At 36.6% G+C, this 12,796-nt stretch overlaps 1 protein-coding gene across 1 annotated transcript in view; it reads left to right on the forward strand.

The window, feature by feature from the left end:
• Window positions 1-12,463, forward strand: part of LOC107758332 (protein tweety homolog 3-like) — a 49,490-nt gene extending 37,027 nt beyond the window's left edge. The window contains exons 6-11 of the mRNA XM_016576046.1: window positions 1,265-1,337; window positions 2,538-2,613; window positions 7,618-7,673; window positions 10,457-10,549; window positions 11,119-11,211; window positions 12,277-12,463. Coding sequence (XP_016431532.1) covers window positions 1,265-1,337; window positions 2,538-2,613; window positions 7,618-7,673; window positions 10,457-10,549; window positions 11,119-11,211; window positions 12,277-12,417 — 532 coding nt within the window. The 3' untranslated portion in view covers window positions 12,418-12,463. The remainder of the gene's footprint in view (window positions 1-1,264; window positions 1,338-2,537; window positions 2,614-7,617; window positions 7,674-10,456; window positions 10,550-11,118; window positions 11,212-12,276) is intronic.
• The last annotated feature ends 333 nt before the right edge of the window (window positions 12,464-12,796 follow it).

Here is a 12,796-nt window from a genome sequence, read left to right on the forward strand (position 1 = left end):
TTGTTTTTAAAAATCTATTCCCCTATGGGGAAAGTGAATGGATTTTTACTTCTGGAACCCCACTGTTTATAAAAAATAAAGCACACAAACATTGGGTAAAATGTCTTTTTTTTTTATTAGATGGAATGTTTATATATATATATTTTCGTCGATAGCGCCCAACTTTTCCACTAGTCCTGCCAAAAAACAGTGTTCCAGATAGAGCCATTGTATCTGTAAGGCCGTCGTTAACCTGCTGTGTCTTATAGGAGGAAGCAGTGCATCGTTTCCCCCCGGGCTAGAGCTCACATTAAAGCCTGCCGTCTGTATCCTGAAGCTGGCTTACTGATTCCCTCTAGCTTGTCTTATTCACTATACGTTAAGTTATTTAGCATTTCACATTCACATTATATAGCGAAAAAGCCGGTTTGTCTTGAGGCCGAGTCAGGAGGTAAATGTCAGGATATTGATTTGCTCTGCAGTAAAAGTTGCTACTCGCTAAAAGCATGAAATCTTTAAGTTGCCATAGTTTAATCCTGACTCAAGGCATTTCATTATACTATGATACCATCCTACTGCTTGATTTGCCTTTATTTAAAGGTACAGATGGAACTATAATTTTCATTAATGTACACATCACCAAAAAAAATCCCTTTAATGTCTGCCCATTTTACCTGGACGATTTTGATTTTAGAGTTGTTATACTGCAAACAGTCATTTTTGTTCAGAATGTAGATTTTTTTCTTGTTTTCCAATAAAATAAAATATATAAACATACTTGAATACATATATATATTAAATTCATATAAATTATATTTTTTATTATTTTAATTATTTTTTATATTGTATTATATTTAAAATTATATAACTATTTTCATTTAATTTAACATTGAAGATTAGCAGACTGTGAAAAAATAAATACAATTTAAAATGTATTTATTTTTATTTTGTGTATATATGCTAATTAAAAATAAATAAGTATGCTCAAACGTGGGCATCAGATGCTAGATGTGAAGGTGAGCAGATGTTTTAATCAAGTTTGTTTTACATAAATATGAGGCTCAAAATATAACAGCATGCTATATGGATGATAGCAATACGTGTGCTTATTACTTAATGGTTTTGAATCCTACTGTTGCCTCTGTAATTTTACCACCATTAAATTCATATTGTAGATGAAAGTTATGAAAATTGTAGTGGGATGAAGGGTTTTTCTAAGCATTGCATAGTATGTATACACTGCATATAATGATGGTTGAAATGATGATTATCTGTGTTCTCTCAGGGTGTGTTTTCTGGGTGTGTTGGCGCTGGTAATCAGTTGGGGCTCACTGGGTCTGGAACTGACTGTCTCCTCGGTGAGTGTCTCCATGGCAACGCTTCTCCACACAGAGGCAGGACAGTATTGTAGTGATGATGCTTCCTCTTGTGATCTCCCTGCAAATGCCTAAATTATATCTGTGGAATTACCTAAAGCAGCCAGTAATAGCTTATCTCTATAGCAGCATGTATATTATACAACATCCTTAAAGGGGGGATGCCATGGCATTTTTTGTATACATACTCTAACACTCAGAATCTAACACTCATAATCAAGGTCATTTACATATTAGGAATATACAGACCTACAGATGAAAGTCAAAATAGACTAGTCAGTGGGTTGCCTACTACTAGTTGGCAAATCGGTTGTATGGAAGTCCCTGTATGATTAGGTTTGTTTCGGATTTACCAAGGCCTGATCACATTTCTGAGTATGGGACACCATACTTGGCCACACGTCACATCACCCACTCACTTAAAAATGCAATGAAACAGAATTAAGGGATTTCAAGGTGCCTTTTTTAAAGTTAGACTGTTTTTTTAGCTTGACATTCCATCTTTAAAAAAAATGCAACACTTGTCAACCAGTTAAAGCACAGCAAGCTGTCAGGATGCTTAGTAAACGCTGTTGCTAAAATAGGCTTAAAATATAAACGCTACCCTTCAAAAGTTTGGGGTTGGTAAGATGTTTTTGAAAGAAGTCACTTACCAGTCACCAAGACTGCATTTATTTGATCAAAATAGTAAAATCAGTAATATTGTGAAATATTATATATTAATATATTTTAAAATAGAATTTCTTCCTTGTGATTTTAAAGCTGAATATTCAGCATCATTACTCCAGTCTTCAGTGTCACATGATCCTTCAGAAATCATTCTATTATGCTGATTTGCTGCTCAACAAACATGTCTTATTATTATCAATGTTGAAAACAGTTGCACTGCTTAATATTTTTGTGGAAACCATGGAACATTTTTCCAAGAATTCTTATAGAAAGTTGAATAGAATAGAAAGCTGAAATGAATAGGAAGTTTTACATTGTAAAAGGGGACAGGGAATGGACAACATTATAAAGGTCTTTACTCTCACTTTTGATCAATTTAATGGATAAACTGTCCGTAGAGAAGTTGAATAATGGTCCTACAAATATCTTTTAGCTTCAGGGAAAAATAGCATGCTGTAAAGTGTAGATTATGCTCTTTTAATATACATTGTTTGCTTTTCTCTCTTATTTTAGGGCTTCGGTGACTTCTGTGCGGCACCTGACATGTACATAACCAAGGTGTCAGAGCAGTACATGCTTATCAAGAAAGGTATGTTTTATTTCATTCCAATACAGAGTTTTCTTTCAAATCTCGCAGATATTAAATTTTTTCCCTTTCTTTCACCTCCTGCTGATTTGTGAGTAAGATGCTTAATCTAGCAGGTGTTATTATGAATCACTTGTGAGTCTGTCTGAATTCAGACTGTCCTACACCTCCTGACAGAGGAGCGTGTTCTCTGAGGCATGAGCAGTCACGCAGGCCTTCATTTCCTGTTAGCTCAGAGAGGAAGCGTTCCATATGACTTTCTCTTCCTCACTTTATCAGTGTTACTCAACACAGCAGTTCCTCTTCAAAGTGACCTTATTATCCACAGGAGTCTGGATGCTTTCAGTAAATCAGGGGGAAGAGACAACTGTGTGGGTGTTTTTTTCTCTCAGTCTGTGTTTGTTTTGTGTGTCCAATTGTTCCTCTTTGGGTGGCCATAGCAAGATGATGATGATGATGGAAAGTTGATGCTCACACATTCTGGTTAAGCCTAATCTAGGTAGACTCAGGATACGGCCCATTGGAAATTGGTCTTCCTATGACTTAATCCTTGGAAAGGAAGCTTTAACAATGCCCTGAACATGTGTGAATCCTATAAAATGTTTTTAAATGGTTTCATTATGTTGGACCTGTGATTAGAGATGGACATTGAGATGCAGAGGTTATATTGGGACTCGGATAGAATTGGTGCTACGCAGGAAGCAGAAGTGTATTTTTGTATGCATGTGGACACCTATATGCATTAATGTAGTAGAAGCAGTTTTGATATGTCAGCTTTGACGTCTGTTATGATTAATCACTTTGTTGGTCAGCTGAGAAGAGCTACAGCATGAACTTCTGGAGAATAGGAGAGATAAGAGGAAAGGAAGAGAAAACCGCTGAAGGATGGGGATGATAAACCATATGACTATCAGCTTCACACACCCATGTTATTGTGTGTCTTCTGGGCTCTATTCTTATCTTTGTTCTTCCTATCTTCAGTCTTCCTCTCATTTGCTCTAAATAAGTCCTTAAAGGGATAGTTCACCCAAAATTGAAAATTCTGCCTTTATTTATTCACCGTGCTGTCTTTCCAGACTTGTAACTCAGAAGGAGAATTATGAATTTTCACCCAGGCTTTTTCAGTCTAATACAGTTTTGTAGTGACCATGTGCAAGTGATCCATGTGAATATCCTGTTTTTGAGCCTCTCTGCAGAACGGTCTGTTTTTATAGGCAGGGCGCATTCAAGACTTGCAAGTAAACGCCCACTGCTATGATTGGCTAACAGTTTCGCTTATTAAAATAACAGATGGATGCTTACATACTCTGAAAACCACATGGGTCATTTGGGTTAAAAACGTATAAATGCTCAGTATATATCAAACGGTCTGGAACAGACAATGCAATAATGGTAAAAACACGTTTACTTACACCTGTGTGTTGCGATGTTGTTGGATCCACTCTATTCAGACTCAGCGCTGCATCATCGTTTACTTTCAGTCTCTCTGAAAATCCGTAGCAAAGTAAAACAAACAAACAAATTTTGTTTGTATTATAAAACAGTTTCACTGTTTTATAATACATTGACCTGTTATATGTCAAAAGATCAAGGGAATTGAAAAAAAAAACTATAATAATAGCACATAAAATTGCTAATTTAGTAAAAAATTGCATAAAATTTAGTAAAATAGTATTTAAATAATACTATAATAATAACACTGTTCTGAAGTTAAAGAGAAAAGCAAAGTTTAATTGTAACCACATTGCTGAGTGAGTCAAACTATAGACCGATCAGTCTGATCTATGAACCAGATGAACTAGTTCTTAAAGAATTGGCTCAAAAAAAAAATCTATTCCACTCAGTGACTCATTACTTAATTTAACACGTTACTGCAGGGGAGGATTTTCAAGAAAATCATGGCAAAATTTAGTCTGGTTCTCGCACAAAATTATAACATGACTTGAAAGACTTGGAGTATAGCACACAAGTTATTACAGTACTTTTATGGTGATTTTTGTTTGTCTTTTTTTGGAGTTTGCCAGACATGGCCACTATGTATTATTCTGTGGAAAAGAGGAGCAAAATGAATAGTTTGGATAAAATATTGGTAAAGTATGATTCCTTCATCAGGAACAAAATATACTAGTGGGATTTCAGAATTTCTCTCACCATTCTAGAATAAAATAAGTCTTTGTTGCTCATAAATGGCAAGTGGACTGACACATACGAAACGAATCTAAAAACATCTCTGATTTCCAGGAACATCATCAAAATATGCACATCAGATCTTAGCTTACACCTTTCCACTAATTGCGTTCCTTTAGTCCAGAATTATATTTGGAGCAGTAATTCAGCCGGAAGCATTAATGGATGTAGATGGAAACCACAAAGAAAGCTCTGAGTGTGTTCCTTCTGGCTATCACTGTCCTAGACTGAGTCATCCTACTGCTTTTCCCTAGAATAGAACCAAGACATATCTGTACTTACAAATAGCGCACATGTCCCAGTGCCATCCGTCGTGTTTCTTCTGCCTCGGTATGTATTTCAGCATGTCTTTTGTGCTGTTTAATGCTGAATCTAGTTGTTTAAAGAGGCCAGACTGTGATGCATTTTTGGAATAATTAAAATCATAAATCTAGTGAACTTTTTATTATTTTCCATTTTTTATTATTTAATGTACTTTCATAACAGTACACTTTTGTTTTATGTTAGCCTGGCTTTACAAAAAAAAAAAAGGCTACTTCTACATGTAAATAAGCTTTGTTATGATTGACTAGCCTACTAGCATGGTTTTTTACTATGACATTACAGTGTTTATTCACATCAGGTGTACTTGATGTTCACTCAATATGCATTTCGAACCCAGAAGATGACAATATTTCAAACATGTATCAAAATTAAACGCTTTCCTCTTAAAAAATCAACAGTAATGCATGCTATAATTGTCTTCCATTATATATGCCATTTACTCATCTGATAACGTCTCAGAAGGATGTTACATTTTACAATCATCATTGAAGAAAAGCTGTGACGCACTTCATAAATAAGATCTGTCAGTGCGCTGGCGTGTTCCCTGCCTCGCATGAATCAGGATCTTTTACAGCCTGCAGTCATCGCGGTGTGAGTGGGATTTAGAGCTCTGCCTCCTCTCAGATCGTTTTTGGAAGCCACTCCATTGTCTTTGTTCAGATGGGCATCACCAGTCACCCAATATTACATCCAATTACTGGAGGTCATTTACACATGACATATGAGCCTGTGGGGCTCTGGCCCTCTCACTGAATACTATTACAACCTATAAATCCAGCCTTGAACTCCACTAAATGAATGCCGCTCAGTTCAGCCTTTTGTATTTAGCCATCCATGGATATAATTGAGAGGCCAGTTTATTTCCCTCATCATTGCCATAATTATGCTATTTATAGGGCAATCAGGGAGGCCGGTCGTATGGGATGGGAGACTTTTCCCTGTGACCGCTGCCATGTGTGTGTCCACGTGTGTAATGATAGTGATGAAAGCATCACTCCTCCTCAATAAACCCACCGCTTTGACGCATGTGTCTGTTTTTGATTCGCATCCACGCAACCCGCTGCAAGCTGCACATGAAGATGGCCCAAGACTCCATCTGTGTTGGCGTGTGGAGGTTTGTGAGAGGACTGTGTGAATTAGTACCATTTCCTGTGCAGAAATAGAAAGTTTTTTTTTTTTAACACTGCAGTCTAGATCTTAGTTTCCATTAATTTTACATTCACAGATCAGATTCATTACAAGTTAATTTTAATCAACTTCACAGTTAAAAAGTACAGGACCCCAAACTTTGTGTGTGTGTGTGTACATTGTACATTTTGTACTTGTAATTTATGGGAATCAAACTCATGACCTTTGTGTTGCTAGCGTCAAGCTGCAATGTTTGAGATACCAACCTGCTATTTAGGAAGTCTACAGCTCTCGTCTTTCTTTTCAGTCCTCATAAAAATCCTCAGTAACCTGTCAGCACTATTCAAATGTGTGATTTATGTAAGTTCTCTTCATGTTGGCTGAAAATAGTTGAAATCACAAAATTAAATTCAACCGAATATGACACCTATTACTAATGCACATTTACTGAGAAGCATGTGTAATGTTCAGGAGAGCGAGATTTGAACTTGTAACTTCCTGCACCAGGCAAGAATTATTCCTGATCACCCCTAAGACTGAAGGCCTAGAGTCTTATTCATTTATTAGATATTTTGGCTAATTTATTATGTGCTCACTGCTCAGCTACCAATAATAGTGCCTTTAACTTTATTTAAACATTTTTTGAATGTTTAAATTCATTCCACAGATTTTCCTCCAATATCTATGCAAGAAAATCTGCAGATTTGGTCTGGGATTAGTTATTGATTCATATGCATTGACTGGGAAATGCTCCTCTGCATAAGAAAAATTAGATGCTTGGCTTAGCTTGGGTGAGTGAGGCATTTGTGGACTGAATTTAGGGTTGCTCGTGGTTGGAAATATAGCGGTTCAGATACCTGACATGGCTGCTGTGGGTTCTCTGAGCTCTGTAAATGATAGTGTGTCGATGTGTGTGGGTTCATCTGCTTTGGGCTGATGTGAAATGGAAAGAAAAGAGAAAAGTTTTGTTGAATGTTACAGGTTTATAATGACTTGCAGTGCATAAAATTTTATTATATGCTTGTAGAGGCAAGCAAATCAAGGGGGAAAAAAAACTCATACCTGAGTGGGTCTTCATCTAGATCAGTGTTTCTCAACCCTGGTCCTGGGCGCCCCCCAGCACTGCACATTTTAGTGTGTCTCCCTAATCACACACACCTGATTCAACTCATTAGCTCATTAAAAGAAACTCCAGGACCTGAAATGGGTGTCAGATAAGGGAGACATACAAAATGTGCAGTGTTGGGGGGAGCTCAGGACCAGGGTTGAGAAACACTGATCTAGATGATAAATGCTGATTTCTTTCATGTCATTACTCTTGACCTACTGCCTCTCTCTCTCTCTCTCTCTCTCTCTCTCTCTCTACAGATATCCTGCAGTATTACCTCACATGTAACATAGGTCAGGTCAACCCCTTCCAACAGGTAACTATAGCTTCTACCTCGTAATTTTTTGATTCAGATTTGCTCTGTTAACCAAATCCCTCACTTTCAAATCTCTGAGAGATGTCCTCAAAAAAGTGTATCGGCTCTGTTCTAAACCCTAGTGAGCTTCCTAACTAGAGAACTTTGGCATCATAGAGATATTCCCAACAGAAAGGCTTTTTGCAAATAGAAAAATTATGCACCTCTATGGGTACCTCATTTGTCAAAAATATAATACAGCATTACATGTATGCGTCACGGAAATAGTAATCTGAGAATTCATTGCTACGAGGTTTGTGAGACTTTCACAGATAGTGGACTGAGTTTTTTTTTTTTTTTCCTAATTTCTAAAGTGTCATTAAAAATTATTTATTTTTTGTTTCTTCAAATATTGAACTGTTACTTTAACAACAGGCTAATGATTGATTTTTATAGGGGAAGTGCCGCCCCCTGTTTCGTTTGTCACTGTACATTAGCATTCTGCTTATTATGGGCGGCTCAATGGAAATTGTGTGCTCCTTTGGCTTCCTGCCACTTCCTTTAGTTAATGGAGTCAGACTCCACGTCTTTATTTGAATAATGCATGTGCATGATTCAGACGAATTTCAGCTCTTTACTGATCATGATTGATGGATTATGTCAGCGGCCACTCCATTGTCTTGTTGTCATTTAATTTAAATTAAAGGTAATGCCCAATATGGAGATTGAACACTCTACTTGTCAGCTGATGTCTCTGAATGGAGTTCCTCCAGTTCTCATGCAGCATACAGATGAAATGAGCCTGATTCACATCTGAGACAGCAATTTCTTGAAATGGATATTGATTTCAGACTTAAAATGTCACCAAGGAATATTTTAGGAACATTTTAAAGAGAAATGTTGAAGATTCTGCAACAAGTTTCACGTTTTATGCTTTAAAAATTAGAGTTGCTTTGCTATCTACTATGCACATAAGCAGTTCATTTCACACACGACATGCACTTGCATTCAAAACAACTAGAGGTATTTTTCTGGGATTTCCTTATCTGTGAAGGATGCCAAAAGTTTGAGAGTTTTTGAAACAAATGCTCACCAATGCTGCGTTTGTGTTTTTTGATCAAATAAAAACGGTAACATTGAGACGATTGAAAATAGCTTTTCTGTTTGAATGTTCAAAAGAGCAGCATTTATTCCAAATAGAAATCTTTTTGTAACATTATAAATGTCTTAGCTGTTAATTTAATGTCCTTGTTCGGTAAAAGTAGTAATAGTGTAATAGGTAATGTATATAATGCTGTTTTGACCAAAAGTATGTATCTTCTAAGGCATAGGAATAGCGTTTGTGTGAGGTTGTTTTTCATAATTCTTGCTAGCAGCACTGAACCTGTACTTGCTGCTGCCTGTTGACTTTAGTTTCCAGCTCTGTTGCCTGCAATCAACACAGTAAGCAAAAATCTTCTGTGAGCTTTCTAAAGAAGGACACGTTGTACTTTCACTACCTCTTTCTCAGTGAATGTCAGCTCATTTTCCAGCCTATCATTGTAGAACTTTTGGCAGACAATGCTGATACAGTGGCCATTTGGCTTCTCAAATATTCATGTCTTCAAGACCCGTGCTCCTGAAATGCTCCATGACACACATTAAAATGTCCTAAATGGCCGGGTGCAAGAAACTGCACTGACTTGTGCTGCTGGGTGTAAATGCACTGTTGCATTATGCAAGCAGCTCTCACTGCTCCTGCAGTACTAACAGTGGAGTGAGCGTGGGTGTGTGCAGTGATGAATGAACACCGAGGAAATACATCTGCACTGGGTAGGAAGTGTCAGTTGCGCAACCCAGGTGGAATTACCTGTCTAGCTCTTAACATTGCATTTTTGTGTCTTTCAGAAAATAACTAGAATCAAACAATTACATGCATTATTAATAATGATATAGTTTTATGAATTATACTAAGAAATTCATACTGTATTTAGTAAAGATGCACTAAATTGCTCATAAGTGACAGTCTAGACAATAATATTGTGAAGGATTTATATTTCAAAAAATTACTGCTCTTTTAAAATTCCTATTCATCAAAGAATCCTGAAAAAAAATTTATCACAATTTCCACAAAAATATTAAGCAGCACAACTGTTTTCAACATTGATGATAATAATAACAAATGTTTCATGAGCAGCAAATCAGTATATTAGAATGATTTCTGAAGGATCATGTGACACTGAAGACTAGAGTAATGATGCTGAAAATTCAACTTTGATCACAGGAATAAACTACATTTTAAAATATATTAGAAAATGGGTATTTTACTAATATAGTAATGTCACAATGTTGTTTTTAGTGTATTTTCGATCAAATGAATGTAGCCTTGGTGAACTTGACTTCTTTCAAAAATGTTTTTAAAAAACCTTATCAACCTCAAACTTTTGAACAAGTGTGTATATGCCACACTATATACAGGGTGTCATATTATTATGAGATGTGAATGTAAATATTTTTAAACCATTGTGAAATTTTATAGTTAGCTTTTCAACTGCTGTCATTAGTTTCTTTTTTTTATCTTTTTTTTTTCTTTTTTGTTTGGGGCACTTTTAAATCCTATTCTTTAGATCAATATGTTTTTGTGCTAGTTTTAGTATATGCTAATAACCTGATTCCTATGAATTCCTTTCTGTTGAAATAAATGGAAAAAAACTAAAATACCTGTAAATGTTGAAAAATACAATAAGTATTTTATAAGTATAAGCTTGTCAACAAGATCATGTTTACACTTTGCATGTAACTGGTTTTGTTTTTTCTTGTTGTAGAAGCTGTCAGGAAGTCACAAAGCACTGGTGGAAATGCAGGACGATGTGTCAGAACTACTGCGCTCTGCAGTCCGTGATTACCCCAGAACAAAGGTGAGCGCTTGTGTGTAGATATCTGCATGACTCTGTGTGTGTGTGTGTGTGTTCATTACCCCTGGGCCTCTGTCATTGTGCAGCATCTGTGTGTGTTCTGGGACAAAGTGATGGCTGACATTCTGTACATGTGAGAAAGAAAGCCACCCTCTCGCTGAAACACAAGCGTTGAGAGAAAACGCTGAATCAATGGAAATATTTCACCCTTAGAACCAGCCAAAATCTGATTACCACTGCAGCTTTATACAACTTGGACCTCATGCAACATTGAGCCTTTGAAAGAAAGAAAACAAGCCTTTCTTCTTTGACATTCTCCTGTGTGAATGTGAATGTTTTGGTTTGTCGTGTGTGACAATAGACTGCTGAAAATTCAGCTTTAACATCACAGAAATAAATTACATTTTAAAATATATTCAAATAGAAAACAGTAATAATAGTTGACAGTATTGCTATTTTAGTGTATTTTTGATCAAGTAACTTTTTTAACATGTATGTAAATGAGAATATCTATTTAGATATTGCATTTAGAGTAACCATTTTATTTCAAACTATGTGTGCCTGTTTTTTAGGGAAACCTTGAGCAAATTCAGGGGGGCTTGAACACCACTGAAGTTGGACTGCACCAGCTCACTGCTCTTGTAGACTGCCGCAGTTTGCACATGGTAAGAAATAGTGTTTCAGAGTATATGACCACTTTGCACAAACACTTCCTCTCAGACTCTAATTTAGGCACATCTTACCACCATTTTCATTGTAACCTCAACCTGTGGACTTCAGTGACATGAAAAGCCAGGGTTTTGACGCCCATCTGCAGCCCACTCACAAACAAACTAATACTTTTGTGTGTGTGTGTGTGTGTGTGTGTATATATATATATGTATGTATGTATGTATGTATGTGTGTATGTGTATGTGTATGTGTGTGTGTGTGTGTGTGTGTTTGTATCTTCTAACTGCTCTAAACCTTACCAGCACTTGCTGCTACAGTCTGGAGCCTGTCTTCTCTGAGATGATGGAGATGTCTGATATTTCAGGATTCAGCATGACTAGAGTTCCTCCTCAGGGCTGAGAGACAGAGGCCTGCTGTGTGGGTGGTCCTAAAAGTGCATCTCCTTCCCATGTGAAGAGAAAGTAACGGATAAAATATGGACTTTTGGCAGTGTATTATACATTATTAATGGTGTTTTCATACTGCAAAAGCAATAACATACTACACGGTCCAAGCGTACATCTGGGCTGTATGTAGGATAGTTTGTGCTGGAGATGCTGAACAGCGCCGGCAGTAATTACAAATGGAGCAATTTTGCAGTTAATAATGACAGTAATTTGGAGGAAGGAAGAATCTGCCATGTTTCTCTGATAGCAGCATGTGTAGGGCTGATTGCGGTGCGGTCAACATGTTTTATTAAAAGCCCTGTTTCTCTCTGCAGCACATGGTGCTGTCTAGTCCACGAAGTTCCCAGTTAGAGAGTCTAGCACTGGATATTATCATACTGTGTTCATTTTTTTTGCTGTATCTGTTATCCACATACCCAGCAGAGACTGGTTTCTGTGTGCGTGTTGTTTCATGCAAGGCATTTAAAGTGACAGTTGTCCTAAAAATGAACATTATTCTGCTGATGAAAGAAAGTCAAGGATGGCAGTGAGTGAATGATGACAGAATTTGCAGTGTTTGCGTGCAGTGCTATGATTGTGCGTTTAATGCTGTGTCTTTCTGTTTGTGTGCAGGATTATGTGCAGGCATTGACCGGAGTGTGTTATGATGGACTAGAGGGTCTGATCTACCTGGTGCTGTTCTCGTTCATCACAGCTCTCATGTTCACCTCTGTCGTGTGCAGTGTGCCACACACATGGCATGGCAAAAGGTGAGCTCTAAAGAGAAAAACAAATTCATAAATGTTCCAAATATATTATTTTATGGCCCTATGATTTCCACGATGCGGAATACAGTCATAAGAAAATCAAAAGTAGGCAAAATCAGTTTTGGGGGGGGGGAAATACGAATTTTAATAAATTAATGCATTTTTAATGCATTTTAAGTTTTAATGCATTCAAATAATTAGACATGCTTAAACAGAATTTGAGAACAATAAAACAGAATGTGAGACAAAATAAAACATTTCATAGGGCCATTTCATTTTGTTAAACTTTTAATAAATTGATATTAAATTGTATACGTTTCATGATTTTAATTAAGCATGCTTTCTGATTAATAAAATTAAAAATATAAAAATAAAAACTGAAACGT

The sequence above is a fragment of the Sinocyclocheilus rhinocerous genome, unplaced genomic scaffold (genome assembly GCF_001515625.1).
Source record: "Sinocyclocheilus rhinocerous isolate Xijiao unplaced genomic scaffold, SAMN03320098_v1.1 scaffold2639, whole genome shotgun sequence".
Lineage (NCBI taxonomy): Eukaryota > Metazoa > Chordata > Actinopteri > Cypriniformes > Cyprinidae > Sinocyclocheilus > Sinocyclocheilus rhinocerous.